This window comes from Monocercomonoides exilis (genome assembly GCF_001643675.1).
Source record: "Monocercomonoides exilis strain PA203 chromosome Unknown scaffold1-2713096, whole genome shotgun sequence".
In the NCBI taxonomy this organism is placed as follows: domain Eukaryota; phylum Preaxostyla; order Oxymonadida; family Polymastigidae; genus Monocercomonoides; species Monocercomonoides exilis.
In genome coordinates, this window is record NW_027150546.1 from 2606642 (window position 1) to 2623159 (window position 16518).

The 16518-nt window shown below is 32.7% G+C and overlaps 4 protein-coding genes across 4 annotated transcripts; 2 read left to right on the plus strand and 2 right to left on the minus strand.

The window, feature by feature from the left end:
* Positions 1-482: 482 nt before the first annotated feature.
* Positions 483-1254, plus strand: MONOS_6928 (uncharacterized protein; the record flags this gene model as incomplete). Its single annotated transcript, XM_067877206.1, has 2 exons — positions 483-545; positions 739-1254. 2 exons carry the CDS (start codon positions 483-485, stop codon positions 1252-1254), a joined length of 579 nt encoding a protein of 192 aa, XP_067736629.1.
* A 3648-nt stretch (positions 1255-4902) lies between these two features.
* On the minus strand, positions 4903-6809 carry MONOS_6929 (uncharacterized protein). Its single transcript, XM_067877207.1, has 3 exons — positions 6619-6809; positions 6066-6556; positions 4903-6005 (listed from the first exon to the last, which is right to left on the minus strand). The coding sequence occupies exons 1-3, from the start codon at positions 6650-6652 to the stop codon at positions 5238-5240; spliced, it is 1293 nt and encodes a 430-aa protein (XP_067736630.1). The 5' UTR covers positions 6653-6809; the 3' UTR covers positions 4903-5237.
* Positions 6810-9603: 2794 nt separating this feature from the next.
* On the minus strand, positions 9604-12769 carry MONOS_6930 (uncharacterized protein). Its single transcript, XM_067877209.1, has one exon. The coding sequence runs from the start codon at positions 12732-12734 to the stop codon at positions 9681-9683; it is 3054 nt and encodes a 1017-aa protein (XP_067736631.1). The 5' UTR covers positions 12735-12769; the 3' UTR covers positions 9604-9680.
* Positions 12770-15039: 2270 nt separating this feature from the next.
* Positions 15040-15592, plus strand: MONOS_6931 (uncharacterized protein; the record flags this gene model as incomplete). Its single annotated transcript, XM_067877210.1, has 2 exons — positions 15040-15072; positions 15401-15592. 2 exons carry the CDS (start codon positions 15040-15042, stop codon positions 15590-15592), a joined length of 225 nt encoding a protein of 74 aa, XP_067736632.1.
* Between the last annotated feature and the right edge of the window lie 926 nt (positions 15593-16518).

Here is a 16518-nt window from a genome sequence, read left to right on the forward strand (position 1 = left end):
AAAAAAGTGAAAGGCTTCAAGAAGATTTCAGAAGAATCTTGTTTGTCTCCTCATTCCAAGCAGAACCAAATATCATGAACGCATGTGCATTTGGACTGGATGAAAGCCATCCATATTCTATGTCATCCATTGATTCGCTCAATATATTCTTGAATTTGTGATATACTATGAGATTTTCACAGGAACGATCACACAGGAAAAAATCGTCGATTGAGGTTCCAATATTGTCGCGATTTATGGACAAAGTGATTTGAACTCAACATTTTAGACTAAAATAGAGGCAGCTGGACTGTCACTTTTTTCATTTTCTACAGACACATTGTTTCTGAGTGACAAAATGCTTGTTCATTACTCTGTAGAAATAAATAATCGAGCCTCAAAATTGTTTGAGATTGTGCAAGCAAGAGAGCTGTGTTTTCATTGGACAAACTTTTCTCAAGGATGTGAGCAATTTTTTGAATCAGATTTTCAACGGAATTGTTATGAGCTCAGAAGAGTTCACAACAAGTGTGAGAAGAGAAGAAAGATATGACTGTTTATCTTCTGTGTGATTTTCGCTTTTATAAACACAAGATATTTCATTTTTACTTTTGAAATACATTTTTGATGGAATTGACTGAGGATTCTGCTTATATATCCTTTTCTTTCTTCTCCCCTCATCAATCAGATTATGTGTTGTTTTTTTTCTAAGCGAATGAATAGCGAAAAGAAACTTTTAAACAAATTTGTTTGCACAAGGAAGCTGATCTGATCACTGAATTTTTACGAGATCTGAAGCCAACAGAAGCATTATTATTTAAGTCTGAAGAGGGTATACGCGAGGATGCAAAGCAGAAGTGCCGCTGCTGCGAAGGAGGTAGTTTCCAGACGCGATCTCGATGCCCACCTGAAGCAGATACGACATCCACCGGAACGCTGACGACGCTGCCGCGGATCCACCAAAAGATCCACCGCACACATCCGCAGCTACTCCAACTTGTCCATAAACACACAACACGAAGCTTAGCACGTTTTGAAAATCCGTTTCAGTTACACGTTTGCAAAATCGCATTCGTCCCATCCCGCAGAGCTATAGACGGCACACTTTACTGCGGAACAACCGCCCCTATCGCAACAAACTCATCCATCCTCTCTCTCTTCCTGTCCGAGTTCAAATTCTGCAATGCTCCATCTGATGCTAAACTCCCGCTCCCACCCACGCCCCCTTCTATTCTCTTCTATCTCCTCCAAAACAGCCAATCCCTAATAACGTGATGCTCATCGTCCCGTCCGGCTGTATCATCACTTCCACAATTAACTTCTTCACAATGCGCTCCCGCTCTGCACACAGCTCCATCAGCTTCTGCATCACTGTCATCGTTTCCTGTTAATCTTACCAACTCTCAAATGTTCTCCCAACAATTGCCATCACATATTTTGGAATATCCAATTCTATCATCAACTAATTTTCGTTATCCAAAATTAAGAATTATTATCGAATTCAGTTCTTCTTTTTCTCACCTTTCACAAATAAGAAAGGTTTTTGTTAAAGAATTATTTCTCATATTTATTTACAAATTTAAACTTTATGATATTTTTTTACGAACAATTAAGAAAGCTCTCATTAAATCATGGAATCATCCACGACATATTTTCTTGTCCATCAAATGATTCGATTCTCCAAAAGTTTTTTAATTTTTTAAGAAAATAAAAACGGATCAAGACAAATGAAAAAATTAATATATATTCCAACAACTCATTCTTATTGATAGTCGATATCTGAAGTTTTGTTTTGGAAAGCAAAAGAATAAAAACAAGAATAGGGTCAGAAATTTATCGGTACCAAAAAAATTAATTGGGACCCAAATTTTCTGGCTCACAGGAGCACTTTCAGTAAAAAATAAATAATAGGAAACCTTTTTTAAACTTTTATATACTATTCCAGAAAAAATTTTTTAATTTTTTTATTTCTGTAAATAGATCTGGAATTTTTTGTTTTATTTTTCTGATCAAAGACTTGCTCATATTTTCACGAGCTTTTTGTTTTGAGTGTTTTGAGTTATATCATTGTTTATAAACTTAACTTCTTTACAATTTTGGTTATTTTATATTATTAAACACTTCGTTTTTTTATTATTTTTTCCATTTCATTATTTTTTAACAAAATTAGAAACAATAGTAGAGTTTGAAATTGTCATGGTTTTTCGTGTGAAAGAAAAGTTGAAAAAATGATTGTTTTGTGCGTTACAAAGATTTTGAAATGAAAGAATGTGATTTGAAGCAAAAAATGCAAAAATACATAAAAACGTGTTTTTTTGTAAAAAGATCTCGATCATAAAAAATTAAAGATTTTCATCCTTTTGAATACCTTTGTTAATTGATAGTTTTCATATTTTCCCTTTTGAATTAACGAAAAAACTTATTTATTCAAATGTATTCTTCAATTTGTTGAAATTTAGTGAAATGGAAAAAATAATAAAAAAACGAAGTGTTTAATAATATAAAATAACCAAAATTGTAAAGAAGTTAAGTTTATAAACAATGATATAACTCAAAACACTCAAAACAAAAAGCTCGTGAAAATATGAGCAAGTCTTTGATCAGAAAAATAAAACAAAAAATTCCAGATCTATTTACAGAAATAAAAAAATTAAAAAATTTTTTCTGGAATAGTATATAAAAGTTTAAAAAAGGTTTCCTATTATTTATTTTTTACTGAAAGTGCTCCTGTGAGCCAGAAAATTTAGGTCCCGATAAAAAAAAAGGGGATATGATAAATTACTGACCCTATATCTATTTTCTGAAATTATAAAAAGAAATAAACACTAACTTCAAAAAAACAAAAAGTTTCGACAAAATATCCAAGTTCTCTTTCCTCATGAAATTGGAAAGACTGACAATTAATAAAGAAAAAATCATCATTTTGACTTTTTTAATGACTCGACTGATCTTTGTCAAACGACTGATCTTTGTCTTCGACTGATCTCGACAAAGATCTGTCGATAACCCATATAAATGTTATTCTTTATCTTTTTCCTGGAAAAAATTTTTTTCGAAAAAAAATATTCATTATGAAAAAATATTTATATATAAATATTAATAAAAAATATTCTTATTCAATTTCGTTCTCTTTTTCATTTTTAAAAAACTGATCAAAAATAAGATAACAGTTTTGTAGGTCGACTTGTCGAGATGCTTTAAAAATGTCGGTCTGTCGCAGAGGCTGAAAATCGTTTTTTCACTTTCGCAAAAGCAAATCACACTCTGAAATAAACTCAATAACCCAACACTGTCTTTATTAAATTCATAATAATAATCTTCAAAATTTTTTTTCGAAGAAAATTTTGAAAAAAGAAAGATGAACTGATTTTTTGATGATCTCCTCTTCAAAAAATGTTTTGATTTCATAAATGGGTAATTCTTTTTTAAAAATCGGAAATGTTTTATTTTCAAATGAATTAAAATTTTCACATTTTGCATAAATTTTCATTCATACAGACCAAACTTTTCTGGAATAAAATTTATTTCTGGATAATGCTATTTCACACATTCTTAAGAAGATTCGTGAGTTAAAACAGAAATTTGAGCAAAATATGAAGATTTTGACTTATTTGAAGATTAAACATTTGTGACTTTTCAAAAAGAATCGCCCAAATTACATCCATTTCTTCTTATATTTTTTTCCACGTTTATTAATAATTATCCGGAAGAATAAAGATATCTTATTTTCGTTTTGTTGAAGTGACAGCTCACCAATATTACTTAAAAAAATTAACAATAACATCATTCCTTATTGTTCATTCTATTCCTTTGAGAAATTTGTGAGCTGGTACTGAAAGTCGATCAAAAAATGTGTGTGAAATAACAAAATATAGTGTAATTTATTGTAATCATTTTTTTTCAAGTTTGTGACCAATTGAAAATCTTTTTCCATTTTCTCAATATTTCCTATTCAAATATTTGATCCATGAAATATGAAACAAAAGAAGATGTTGAAGGTGAATGAAAGTTTTAATGGTCTCTTTTAATTCTTCATTCATTTGAAATGTTTATTTTATCTTTATTCGAAGCGAATCATCAAATCAAACTTTTCAATAATATTCGAAATCATCTCTATTCTATCATCCGAATATCATTTTGTTTACCAAAAAGGTTTGAAATCATATTTTTGGAAATAAATAAGTGAACGTCATAAAACCTCGAAAGAATTGAAAAGTTTGTTATTTTTTGTTTTTGGAAATAACAAGTTTTCGTGATGAAAGTTATTAATTGATAATTTTTGGGAGAAAATTAACCAATTTCACAAATATTAATATTCTCCACTCATTTGTTTTAATAATGATTTCAAAAACAATCACCCATATTTTCATTGGTTGTTATTCACCATTTGTATGTTCTCAATTTAAACTATTTTTAAAAAAATTTTCAAGGATCTTTTTCAAAAAATAAAAAAAAGAATGGAGCTGTTTATATCATCATTACAAAGGAAAACACTCGAATTTGAAACATATAAAAGATTTGAATAGAAATCAACTTTTAAGCTCAATGAAATAATAGTCTCATCAAAATAGTTATTTGTCGAATGCTTTCTATTCTTTAAAACATTTTCCCCCTCTCATTTGTCATTTTTCAGAGTAATTATATATTAAAATGAAATCAAAAACTTTTCAAACAATTATGAGACAATTGTCTTCAACATCGAAAAATCAATAAATTAAGATATTCATTGGAATACAAATAATTCATTTTGTGTCAAGTTTATTTAAACCCGAAATTATATTGTTGATTATTCTTTTATTTCACAAAAAAAAAATTGATGAGTTTGTTCTTGTATTCAAAGAATTATGGATAAAATACCAAAAAACATTTCTTTTAATGAAAGCTTGGACAATAAAAAAATTGTCAAAAATTGTGACCAAAAAGAATAACGAGCTGAGATTATTTGAACAAAATGAGCAAGGTGTTTCAATTCAAAATCGAATTGAGTGGAAATAGTTCAATGGGGAACAAGAAATGGAAATCATTTCACTTTCTTCCCTGAAAATCAAACAATTCAAAAATGAGATTTTTATTAATTTATTATTTATTGAGGAAAAAAACGAAGTTTTCTTTTTCTTTTTCTTCTTCTTCTTTTTTTTTTTTTTAAAAAAGAAAACTATTTTCTCAAATATGCGAAATGAAAACAAATGAAGCATTCAAACCCAAATGAAATGGAAATGCTTTAAAAAAAATATGAAGATAACAAAAGCACAATTGCTTCACAGAAGAACATCATAGATTCCTGTGCCATTTGTCAAAAATGTGTCAAAGTATCTTACAAAAACGCAATAGCGAAATCTGTTGATGCAATCTTCGAATCCCTCTTCCTCCAACCTTTCAAGAATCTTTCTTTTCATAACTTTTCGTTTTTTCTCTTCCATTTCTTCATCTCTTTTCTCATCCAAGCTTCTCCAAAGATTCGCAAAACTCATCAAAAAATCACGAAAAATATCTTGATACAACGTTTTCCGCCAAAGTTCCTTCAAAACAGCATCAATTGCTCCGCTTTTCAGCAATAAATCATATCCCTCTATTCTTCTTCCAACACTTTTAAAGCAATAAAAGCAATGATCGCCAATTTGATTGCACCATTCATTTGTTGCTCGATATACCCCCGTAACGCATTTCATAAGCCCTAAAATGTCTTCATTCCACGATCCACAACAACAGAATAGATCGTCAGATATGCAGAGCCATCTTATGAGAATATATCCTTCATCCGCTTCGCGTTCACTCTCTTCTTTTTCCTCCTCGCTTTCTCCCTCATATTCCTCAAATGATATCAGCTCTTCCATTTCCCTTGTTGCTTCTTTCACAAGATGAAGTTCATTCACAATCAAATCTTCCATTTCTCTGTAATCGCAGTGAAATCTGTTGACCAAAAAGGCACAAACCGACTGATAGGCAAGACGGGTGAGGTTGTAATGCTCTTGATGATTTTTGATTATCTCCTTGATTTCATCCAAGAAAAGTTCTTTTTTCAGTTCCTTTTGAAAAATAATGAAAATAATCAATAACTTCAAAAAATGAAATAAAAATGCTCATACATAATTATCAATATTGCTTAAAGCCAGCAAAGTTATCTCTACTTCTTTTTGTGTTTCTTTGCTTTCCTCTTTCTTCAAGGCAAATTTCAACAGGCAGGGCACACAGATTGAAAACAATTCCGAAGGTTGCAGGGATAAATGCATAAGATAGCATTCGCAAAGGTCAACAAGATAATTTTCATCCTTTTCTTCTTTCTTCTTTTCTTCTTCAATAATCATCTTTTCAAATCCTTTGATCAACAAAGATTTTTCAAAGCCACAAATCCAAATTGCTTTAAGTATATTCCAAAATCCAACATGCTTCAGCAACAGAATGGCATTTCCCCACAAAAGTTTCTTTTCTTCAATCATTGTGTTGATTTTGTTGAACAGTTTTTCTGAAAAAACGGATATAAATTCTTTTCCGTTCGTTTTATCAATGATCTCATTCATCTCTTCGATTTTCTGTCTCTGTTCATCTTCATCGCAATCTTCAAGCTCTGAAAATAATTCTTCAATAAAAAAGGAAAAAATCGCAATAAACATGAATTTAAATGCAACAATAACGACAAGCCATTGAATTTACTGATCGGGCTTATCTCCTGCATTTATGAAAATACATTGCAGACAGAAAACAACGAAAATTCGTCATTCATATTGAATTCGCAATTGTTTGATAAAATGAAATTTGCGAAATTTTTTAATTCAAAGCCATTTTAAAAAAATGTTCGTTCATGCCATCTCGATAAACATTTGCACTTTTTTTTAAGTTGTTTCAAAAAGAAACAATGATTTATCTTTAAAAGTTTATTGTTATGGATGCAATGATCCAGAAGTTTTCTTTGAACGAAATAAAGCATTGACAAGATGAGAGATCAGCGAACGAATATTTTCTGCAATATATTATTTTGCTTGGAAGCACGAGACAGCAAAGGAGGTACATTTTTGATGGAATTTGGGGAGATGATTTTATAGAAAAGTATCTTCGAAGGTAATTCATTTTCCAAAATAACATATGAAAAATTTGATGTATATATTTTATATTATTCTATTGATTGTGAAGATATTTCCGTCCGTATCCTTTCCAAAATCGTGATTCAGGCAAATTATTTAAAATGGACGATTTATTCTTTGCAGAGCAGAACAGCGAGGAAGTGAGCCAAACATAATCTTACAAATATATTAGAGCCTGAATATATTTTGTTATGAATATTTGTGTTACTTATTTTGGATTCAACATGCGCGATGGATAGAAATGCGATGAAAAATGAATATTGATGGAGCAGAAATCAACGGGGTTGGAAAACTACCAAGGCAAAAAGGAAGAACAGCCAATCTCTATGAAAAGAGAGCGTTTTTTAAAAAGAGGAAGAGGACATTTTCATTTTTAAGTTTGTTGGAAAGATTGGAGCAAATGACTGAAACAGGAAATTGGAGTCAGTTGCCTCAGAGCAAGGAGCCTTTTTTGAGATAAGAAGGGCAAGACATTGATTTTATAGACCGGGGGGAGCGATGGAACAGCATTTGATTGATTGGATTAAGAACCAAAAATACGAGAAAGTCAGGCAGTTTGGTGTTACACAAGCAGCTTGAAGTGGATTACAGTCCAAATGGATTTGAGTCATTTTGCTATCGCCTTTTGCATTGTGTCATCGAAGCATTATCCACAAGAGCAGAGAACGAGGTTACGATGTTGAGGATATTTCCCAACAAAGAATATATCAAATTTTAAAACGGCATCTGTATCTTCCTCTTCTTCTTCAACAACACCTTCATCATTGTCATCATCTCATTTTTCTTCCTCTTCTTCTTTTCTCATTGATAATTTTCGTATGCTTCAAAATGAAATCTGAAGCGAATGACAAAGAAAATGTTGAAAAAGATCTCTTCAATGGAAAATAACTGCTTTCATTTTGATAAGATGAGCAAACGATTTGAAGAATTTTATTGAAGAAATGGAAAATTCGCTTCGTCTTCATTTTCAGTGAAGAGAGAGAGAGAGAGAGAGAGAGAGAGAGAGAGAGAGAGAGAGAGAAAGAAAGAAAGAAAGAAATATAAAGAAGAAAAATAACCGAAGATAAGAAGAAAACAACGAAAATTCTTATTCAGCAATTCTTTTTCAGGAGAAGCAAATATTCAAAAAGAAGATATCCAGAAGAAGATGATGATGAATTCAAAGAAGAAGAATTCAAAGAAGAAGAATTCAAAGAAGAAGAATTCAAAGAAGAAGAATTCAAAGAAGAAGAATTCAAAGAAGAAGAGCACACAATTATTTCGAATGATGAAAACATAACAAGAAGAACTGAAGAAGGAATATGCTCAGAATATTGAAATATGAAAAGGATTGACAAAAATTCAAAGACTTCTTCGCATCCAACGAAATGAACAAAAAAGAAGACACGCTTCAAATTTGACTGAAGAAAATTGCCAACTTTGGAAGAATTTGAATGAAGCCTTTTTTATCTTTCTTTCCAATCTATTTTTGAAATTTTCAATGAATTTTCAGTTTTTTTTTAAAGTTCATCAGACCTTCTTCTTCAACATTTTTTATTCCAAATGGAAACAACAAAATTTAAAAAAATAAAAAATAAATTCCTAAATGAATTGTTTTTCTTTAAAAAGTTATTCAAAAAATTTCAACAAAGAAACTTCAAAGAGAGAAAGAGAATGAATATAAAATACAAACAAACTCCAACATTGTTGGACGAGAATAATGAAAAACAAGATTATCATCTCCATTTTCCAATACTCTCTTCACAAATTGCTTCACAAATCATTCAAAAATAGAATATCTTCTGTCAAATGAATTCAAATATAAAAGTGGAAAAATATCTTTCTTTTCATTTTCTTGAAATAAATTCACTGATTCCACAAAGAAAACTATGCAAAACACAACAAGCATGACTGAAAGAAATTGATGAGTTACACACAGAAGTTAAATTACAAAAGCCATTCAATAAAAAACGAGAAAATAAAAAATTAAATACATTTTTTTTGTTTTCAAAAGGAGAAGAAAAAATGCAATTTCAAACTAGTTAAACAAGAAAAAAATACTCACAACTTTCAAAAAAGTTGTAGCATTTAGGTGCAAATCAGTCAAATAATGAAAAAAAAGAAGAAAAAGAAAAAGAAAAAGAAAAAGAAAAAGAGAAAAAATCAGAAGTTTGAGAAATATAAGCAAAAAACGGGTTTCATCGCAAATGCAATGAAGAGCTTCTCAAAAAATATCAATTGATATCTCAATGAGAAAATCATAAAATAAATAAAACAAATAAAGATAAAGATTAAGATAAATTTAGACAAAAAAATAAATAAATAAACTTTGAAAGTTCAAAATTTCTTTTGAAAAAGGAAAACAATCAAAGAGAATGCAATTCAGAATTAGAATAAAAATAAAAATAAAAATAAAAATAAAATAAAAAAAGAAGGAAAAAAAGAAAAATATGAGCAAACAATTAATTTGTTTTAATTATTATTGTTATAATCTTACGTATTTTTGTTTAAAACCATTTATGCTCTTCATTCTTCATTTTCCCTTCTTTTTCTTTTTCTTTCCTTTTTCTTTTCTTTCTTCTTCTTCTTTGAAGGCACTCTCTTTGATATCTTCCTCGTCCATTTTGATATATTCCCTCTTGGTTATTCAGATAAAGGCGACATAACATTTGCTTCTGCAATTAATCCTTTGATGTCTGCTGCCAATTCCTTTGCTTGTAACCCTTCTTCATTCAAAACTGAAGAAAAAGAGGAGGAAGAAGAAGTGGAAGATAAAACATGGCTAACTGCCTCTGCAACAATTGCATTCCCAATTTTTTCCCTTTGCTCTTTTTGTTCAAATTGCTCAAAAGTTTCATTGATGTTTTGTTTGACATTGTCCAAATGTTGTCTGACTGATGCATTTTCCTTTCCCTTCCAATTCGCCTCTTTCTCACCGTTTTTCCCTGTTCTGTCTTTTTCTTCTTCTTCTTCTGTTTCATACTCTGCTTCCAATGTTCCATCACCATTATCACCATTATCACCTTCATCAGCTTTCCTGCTGCTTCCATCTGAATCAGCATCAACCACAAAGTTCTTCGCTGGCCTTCCTTCTTCCAATTCACCGCCTCGCTTTGTTCGTTTCTTGTTTCTTCCTCCTTTTCCTCCTTTTCCTCCTTTTCCTTCTGATTCGTTCTCCTCATCCTCAACATTAATCCTGTTCTTTGAGCTCCTCTTCTTCTTCATCACAATCAAAATGACACAAACAACTGCCACAACTGCCACAACTCCAACAACAATCACAATAATCCACCAAGCAAATGGCTTCTCTTCTTCTCCATTTCCTTCTTTTCCTCCATCTCCTCCTTTATCCTCTTTATCCTTCGAATCATCTTCCTTCGGATCATCTTCCTTCGGGTCATCTTCCTTTGGCCCTTCTTCCTTCCACTTCAAATGCTTCTCATACAAATCTTCTGAAACTGATTGATTATTTTTTCTTCCCATTATCCAGCCAGCTATCGATCCTTCGAAAGCATCTGCAAACTCAAACACATTTTCTTGTTTGCAGAACTCATCGATGCCTTCGCTTTCGATGAACATTGATATCGGCAACGACCCAACTGTGTTTGAGCTGTCAACATTCAAATTGCCTGCTGAAGGAAGCTGAAGATTTGGCTTTATCTTTGCCATCCAAATGTATATTGCCCCGGCTTTTCCCACTGGCGCTGAACAAGATTTGAATGCGCATCTGCTCTGCCTTCCAATCGCCACAGTCGATTCTTCTGAGTGCAAATATATCTCCAGCCCTGCCGCGTTTCCATACTCCGAATTCACGTTTTGAACATTCACTCCGTCAACTGTAATTTGCGATGATTTGTCTTCTGAATCTTCAAACGAAAATGTGGCATTATTTTCAATCTTCATGTTGCTCACATTCACTCCATTCAATAAAACCTCACTGGCTCTTTCAAAATAAAATGGCGAAAACATAAATGAAACACAAATCGAATCACTCGTGCACAAAACATTGTTTATTGTAACTTTTCCTTCAGAAGCTCTCACAAGATTGCTAAAAATAGATTCATCTTCATCAATACATGAATAAGCTCCTTCTGATGATTCTGGTTCTACTCTGACAAATCGGCAATTGTTGATTGTTAGAAATGTTGAACTTCCATCTGATCTAATCAAAGCGTTCCACTGTGTTCTTGCAACGGGAAAGTTGAATGCCAAAAGCTGGAAGTTCACCACTCCTATGCATGTGAAAAGAGCTGAGCTTGAACTGACATCACAATCGATGCACGCTTCCTCTTTGCCACTTCCATCGCCGCTCATTCCTTCAATCATAATGCCTTTGCTAAAGTTAAACACTATTTCTTCCACCGAAAGAGCTCTGTCTGTTGCGATAATTTCAATGAAGCACTCTGCATTCTTTTCTAAGTTAAGAATTTCATCCCTCAGAACGCCAATTGGATGCGCCAAGCTTTCGCCACTCCCATCACCACCAGACATCGCATAAATCTTTGTAGGTGTTTGTGGTGGATTTGAGGTATCAAAAAATTTGGATACAAAATCTACCTCTTCTAAATTAACAGAATCACATCCAGTAATATACCACATGTGCTCTGCTTTTGTATAATTAATCGCAAAACTGTTTCTCATTGAATTTGCTATATCTTCGAATAATGAGTCATTTGTCATCTTCAAATATAATCCGATGTTCCTTTCTGATTCACCTTCTCCTGCTTTGCATCTGCCAAACACCAGATTACTTCCGTCTGTAGGCCATTGAAGGTTATTTGCTGATTCAATTACTGGCACTTGAAGATACATCCCTCCAGAACCTTTATTATTTCTGCAACTACATGATGAAAAAGTCGTAGGAGCTCTACCTCCAACTGTAAATGAGCTGCTTTTGTCGTTGAAATCAACGAACAATGCTCCGCGACTTTCTTCCATAGATACTTCTTGACATTCAAGAAACGTGCAATTGTCCAATAACACATCACATTTACCGAAACGTGTGATAAAGACAACGGACTGTGCAGTTGTCTGAATTCTCCTCAAAAATAAATCGGTTAATTCTACCGCACGAGTTTCATTTGCTACAAACAGTTCCTTCTGAAACATCAATTCATTACTACCAATTGTACACTCGACATTGAACATTGTCAATAAACCCCCTGATGCAAACACAAGATAATAATCAACACCCTCACCCGTTGTTTCTGGTGGATTGAAACTGCAGTTTGTAATCGATAAATTAGCTTCAAGGCTCAATATCAAATCGCACATCCTAGAATACTCGCTCTCTTTTTTCAACGTTGCTGGAAATTTAAATGTCAAATACAGAAATGTTACAGTTCCTCTGCATGTGAAAAGATCACATCCTGTATGTTCTTTACAGTCCATTTCCACTTCAGTGTTTCCATTTTCCTCACTATTCCATCCTTCAATCGTGATTCCATATTCATTATTAAATCCAACGGAATCTGCAATAAATGGTCCATCATCATCATAAACAACCTTCATGCGACATTCAATGTCGCTACTCAGTACACTGTATGCATCGCTCAATGTTAGTTTTTCCTTGCCGATCGCCAAACCGCTGTTGCCATCGTTCCCGCTTCGCCTCACGTAGACTTCTGTTGCCTCACCATTAACGTCTTTTGAGTAAATCAATATTGCAACTTGGAAAAGAATTATTCTCCAAAGCATTCAGAAAATCGCTCTTCAATCAATTTTCTGATCAATGTTTATATTACTTAAAAATTAATCAGCTTATTTTTTCTTTTTTCCTTAAACATATTTCAAAAATACTTTCTCAATACAAATAAACCAGATTAATGTCAATTGAAGTTGGCGTTTTCTGAATGATGTTGGAATTAATGAAAAATATCACAAAAGTCATTTTTTTCGTAATTAAAAATTTCTCAGTGGCATTTGGCTCTGTATTTTTTGTTAAAAAACAGTTCATTTTTTCAAGAGTGTTGATATTGACAATTTTGAAGATTGAATTGTGAATAAAATATGGCAAATTGAGCCTTTTCACAAAATTATAAAGCAATATCATCGAGTTAGTTGTTTTTTTCCTTCAATATTTTTACTGCAAAATTGCAGAAAGCACATGCGATGCGATTTTTATTTGGTTAAAAAAAGTGACGAAGATAATTAAATGTTCAGAGCAACTTCTTTGTTCAAAATAGAAATAGCAACAAACGTGCACTTTTTGCAACGGAACAGTTCGCTGACTAGCATTTCTTTTCAACTTCTTCTTTTTCTTCTTCTTCTTTTTCTAATCACCATCCTTTTTTGCATAATTTTCTCTCTTCCTCCGTTCCCACAAACCCATCGATGGCGCCATTCTCCCCAACCTCAACAGTCCATCCACTCCTCTCTCTGCCTTCAACACCTCTTTTTTCCCTCAAATACATTCATCATCAAATGATATTGTAATTCATTTCATATTTGAAACTGAAAGAAAGACACAAGAAAAGCTGACTGCTTTTGATGCAAGCATTCATCGCTTCGAATGGTGTGAATGGAAAGATTTAACTGGTGGATCTTCAGCAGGCGGTGCACTTCATGTTGAACGTGCTAATGCAAATCTCACAATCACTTCCTGTTCATTCAACAGATGTTCAACTTATGGTGCTGGTGGGGCTTTATACTGTTACGGTTTGTTAAAAATAGGAGTCACAAAATCCAATTTCACAAGTTGCTCTGCTTTACATGGAGGAGCTGCTTATGTTGGCTGGCCACAATCAAATTCTGTTTGGACATTCTCAGAAAATAGAGTGGAAAGTTGTTCAATCACAAATTGGTGCGGAACTGGCTGGTATTTTGCTCTCGATAACATGCCATCTGATGCAAAATTCTTGTTCAAAAATTGCGCCTGAATTGCAAATACTTGTGGTGATGCAGCTGGTGCAGTCACATTCAATTGGCATCCACCACAAAAACCAAAACAATGCTTGCTCCATGAGTGCCAGTTCATCAACAACAAAGTCGAAAATCCAACCACCTACGGTGGCGCTGCGTTGTGTTGCACCAGAACATATGATTGGATGAATGGAGTCAAATTCATCACTTTCTGTTTCTTCGATGGAAATTCCGCAACAAATGGCAGAGGAAACGATGTGTTCTTCAGTGACAATGCAATCACTCAATCACCATTCAATCAGTGTGGATCAACAATCCCAACAAAAAGAGTCTGGAATCAAGGAACTGCTGATGATGTTGAGTTCAACAGATGGCTTCCTCTCATAACAACATTCAAAATCGTGTCACATAATGGGACAATCACCGATCTCTGCGGAATCACACAACTCAGTCCATGTGAAACAATAGAATTCGCTCTTGTTTGCATGACAGATTCCCAAGACGCCTCCTTCATCCTCCTCACCTCAACATTTGTTCCTCTTCAAACACTCACTTTCAGCACTGCTGACACAAAAAAAACAGGAAATAATGAATTTTATCTGATTCTCAAATTAATTCTTTCATTTTCTCATTTTTGACCATTTTCCATATCAGAGAAATATCCTATAATTATCATCTTCTTTTCATCAGAAGTTTATTTTTTTTCAATCAATCTTTAATCTCCGCTAAAATAAAAATATTTCTTCGTAATTACTTCATCTATTTTCTCCTTTTCATCAAAGGCAAATTCCGCTTGTTGCTTTTTGGAATCATCTATTTCTTCTTTTCAAATAGCATTTCTTCAATCATATCTGGAAATTATCTTCAAAAATATCTGTTTCTTTTGTTTCACTGATACCAACTTGCCTGTTGGCTGAAGAATCCCTTGTTTCATGGAATTATCCTTCAAATATGGATTATCCTCTCAATTCTTTTTCTTCCTCATTTTTTCTTCGATGACTCATTCAAAGTGAATCGCATTATGCAATCTCTCAAACATCATCCATATTATAATATGTTCCAAATATCGTCTTTTGCCTTGTTCTTTCTGTTTTCTGTGAACTCTTTCAGCTTCCAGATGAAAAACACAGAATCAACCTTCATGGATTGTGCACCAGATGATCGGCTATTCTTGGTTTGATATTGAACCATCTCCTTTGTAAAATAATTTTCATAGATATTTCGTGATTGCATAAACATACGTTTTGTGCTTCCGAAAAGAAAATAAAAGATGACGCTTGGCCCTGAATTCGAGGGGAGTTGAAGAAGAAGAAGAAGAACAATATTCAATGAAAAGACCGATTTTATACAGATGGCTTTTTTTTCATCATCAGAATAATGAATGAAAAAAGAAATGAAGGCGCATGTGGTGAATGGATGTTGAGAGGAAGAAAAGCGAATGAAGCTATTTTCAGTTCAGTTCAATGGTTCTTCTGAATTGAATGGCATAAATGAATCATAAGGCCGACGGATCGATAGAACGTCAAGTGAGTGAAAAAAACATTGAAAAAATAGAAGAAAGAGCTGATGAAGAAGATTATGGTGAAGATGAAGATGGGGCAGTTTGTGGGAAAGAAGAAGATGTTGAAGAAATTGAAGAATTAGAATTAGAAACTGAAGAAGAAGAAGAAGAAGAAGCAGAAGAAGAAGAATAATGTGAAGAAGAAGAAGAAGAAGAAAAAGAAGGAGAAGAAAAAGAAGAAGAAGGTGAAGAAGACGAAGACGAAAACGAAGAAGAAGGAGAAGGAGAAGGAGAAAAAGAAGAGGATGAGGAGGAAGAAGAAGAAAAAGAAGAAGATGATGATGATGAAGCTGAATAAATAAATTAATGATTAAAGTTGACAAAATGAGATGATAAGCTGAGAAGAATTGCAATCAAAAATAACATCAAATAAAATTGATTGAAATTCAGCAATATCAAACGTTATCTTGTTTCTTCTTTCATTTTTGTGTGTTTTCCTCAGAAACAGCATCTTCTCAATCTTTCACTTATTCAACTCAATCCATTCATTCTCGCTTACAAAAAGCATGAAAGATTTGGAAATCATTCTTTTCATTCAAAAATCTTCCGCTTTTCCTTCACTTCTTTCTCAAAAAATCGTCTTTCTCCAAAAAATTACTCTTCTCCAAAACCCAATGGAATGCATCTTCATTATATCTTGAATTTTTGTCTTTCTTCTCCTTTGCCTTCTCCTTCGCCTCTTTTCTTCTTCTTCTAAGTCATCAAAGCCCTCGCTTTCTGAATAGCTTGTAAGAAAACAATAAAATTCAATAAAGTTTATTTTGGAAGATAAAACCAAACCTTTTGACTTGTTTATCATTTTCAATTATTGTTCCATTGAAAAGTCTCGTTTTCTTCAATAATAAATTCATCATTCCATCCTTTTTCAATCGTTTCTGTAACATATCCTCCAATCATCCGTTTCCAAAAGTCTTTTCATCTCCATATGAGAAGGTTTCTGATCCCTCTGAATAAAGAGAGATTTGGAATTTTAACAATTCCTTCTGATTGAATCAAGAATTGACTTCTCAAATGTCCATCCAATCTCTTTGCCCTGTCTTCTTTCAACATATTACAGTT

Excerpts from the sequence above, each read along its gene's own strand:
- MONOS_6929 (XM_067877207.1), bottom strand. The coding sequence starts at position 6,652 with ATGCAGGAGATAAGCCCGATCAGTAAATTCAATG. Across the intron at positions 6,557-6,618 it reads CCCGATCAGTAAATTCAATG|AATTATTTTCAGAGCTTGAA; the intron begins GCTTGTCGTTAT and ends TTTTTATTGAAG. Across the intron at positions 6,006-6,065 it reads TAAGCAATATTGATAATTAT|GAACTGAAAAAAGAACTTTT; the intron begins GTATGAGCATTT and ends ATTTTTCAAAAG.
- MONOS_6930 (XM_067877209.1), bottom strand. The coding sequence starts at position 12,734 with ATGCTTTGGAGAATAATTCTTTTCCAAGTTGCAATATTGATTTACTCA.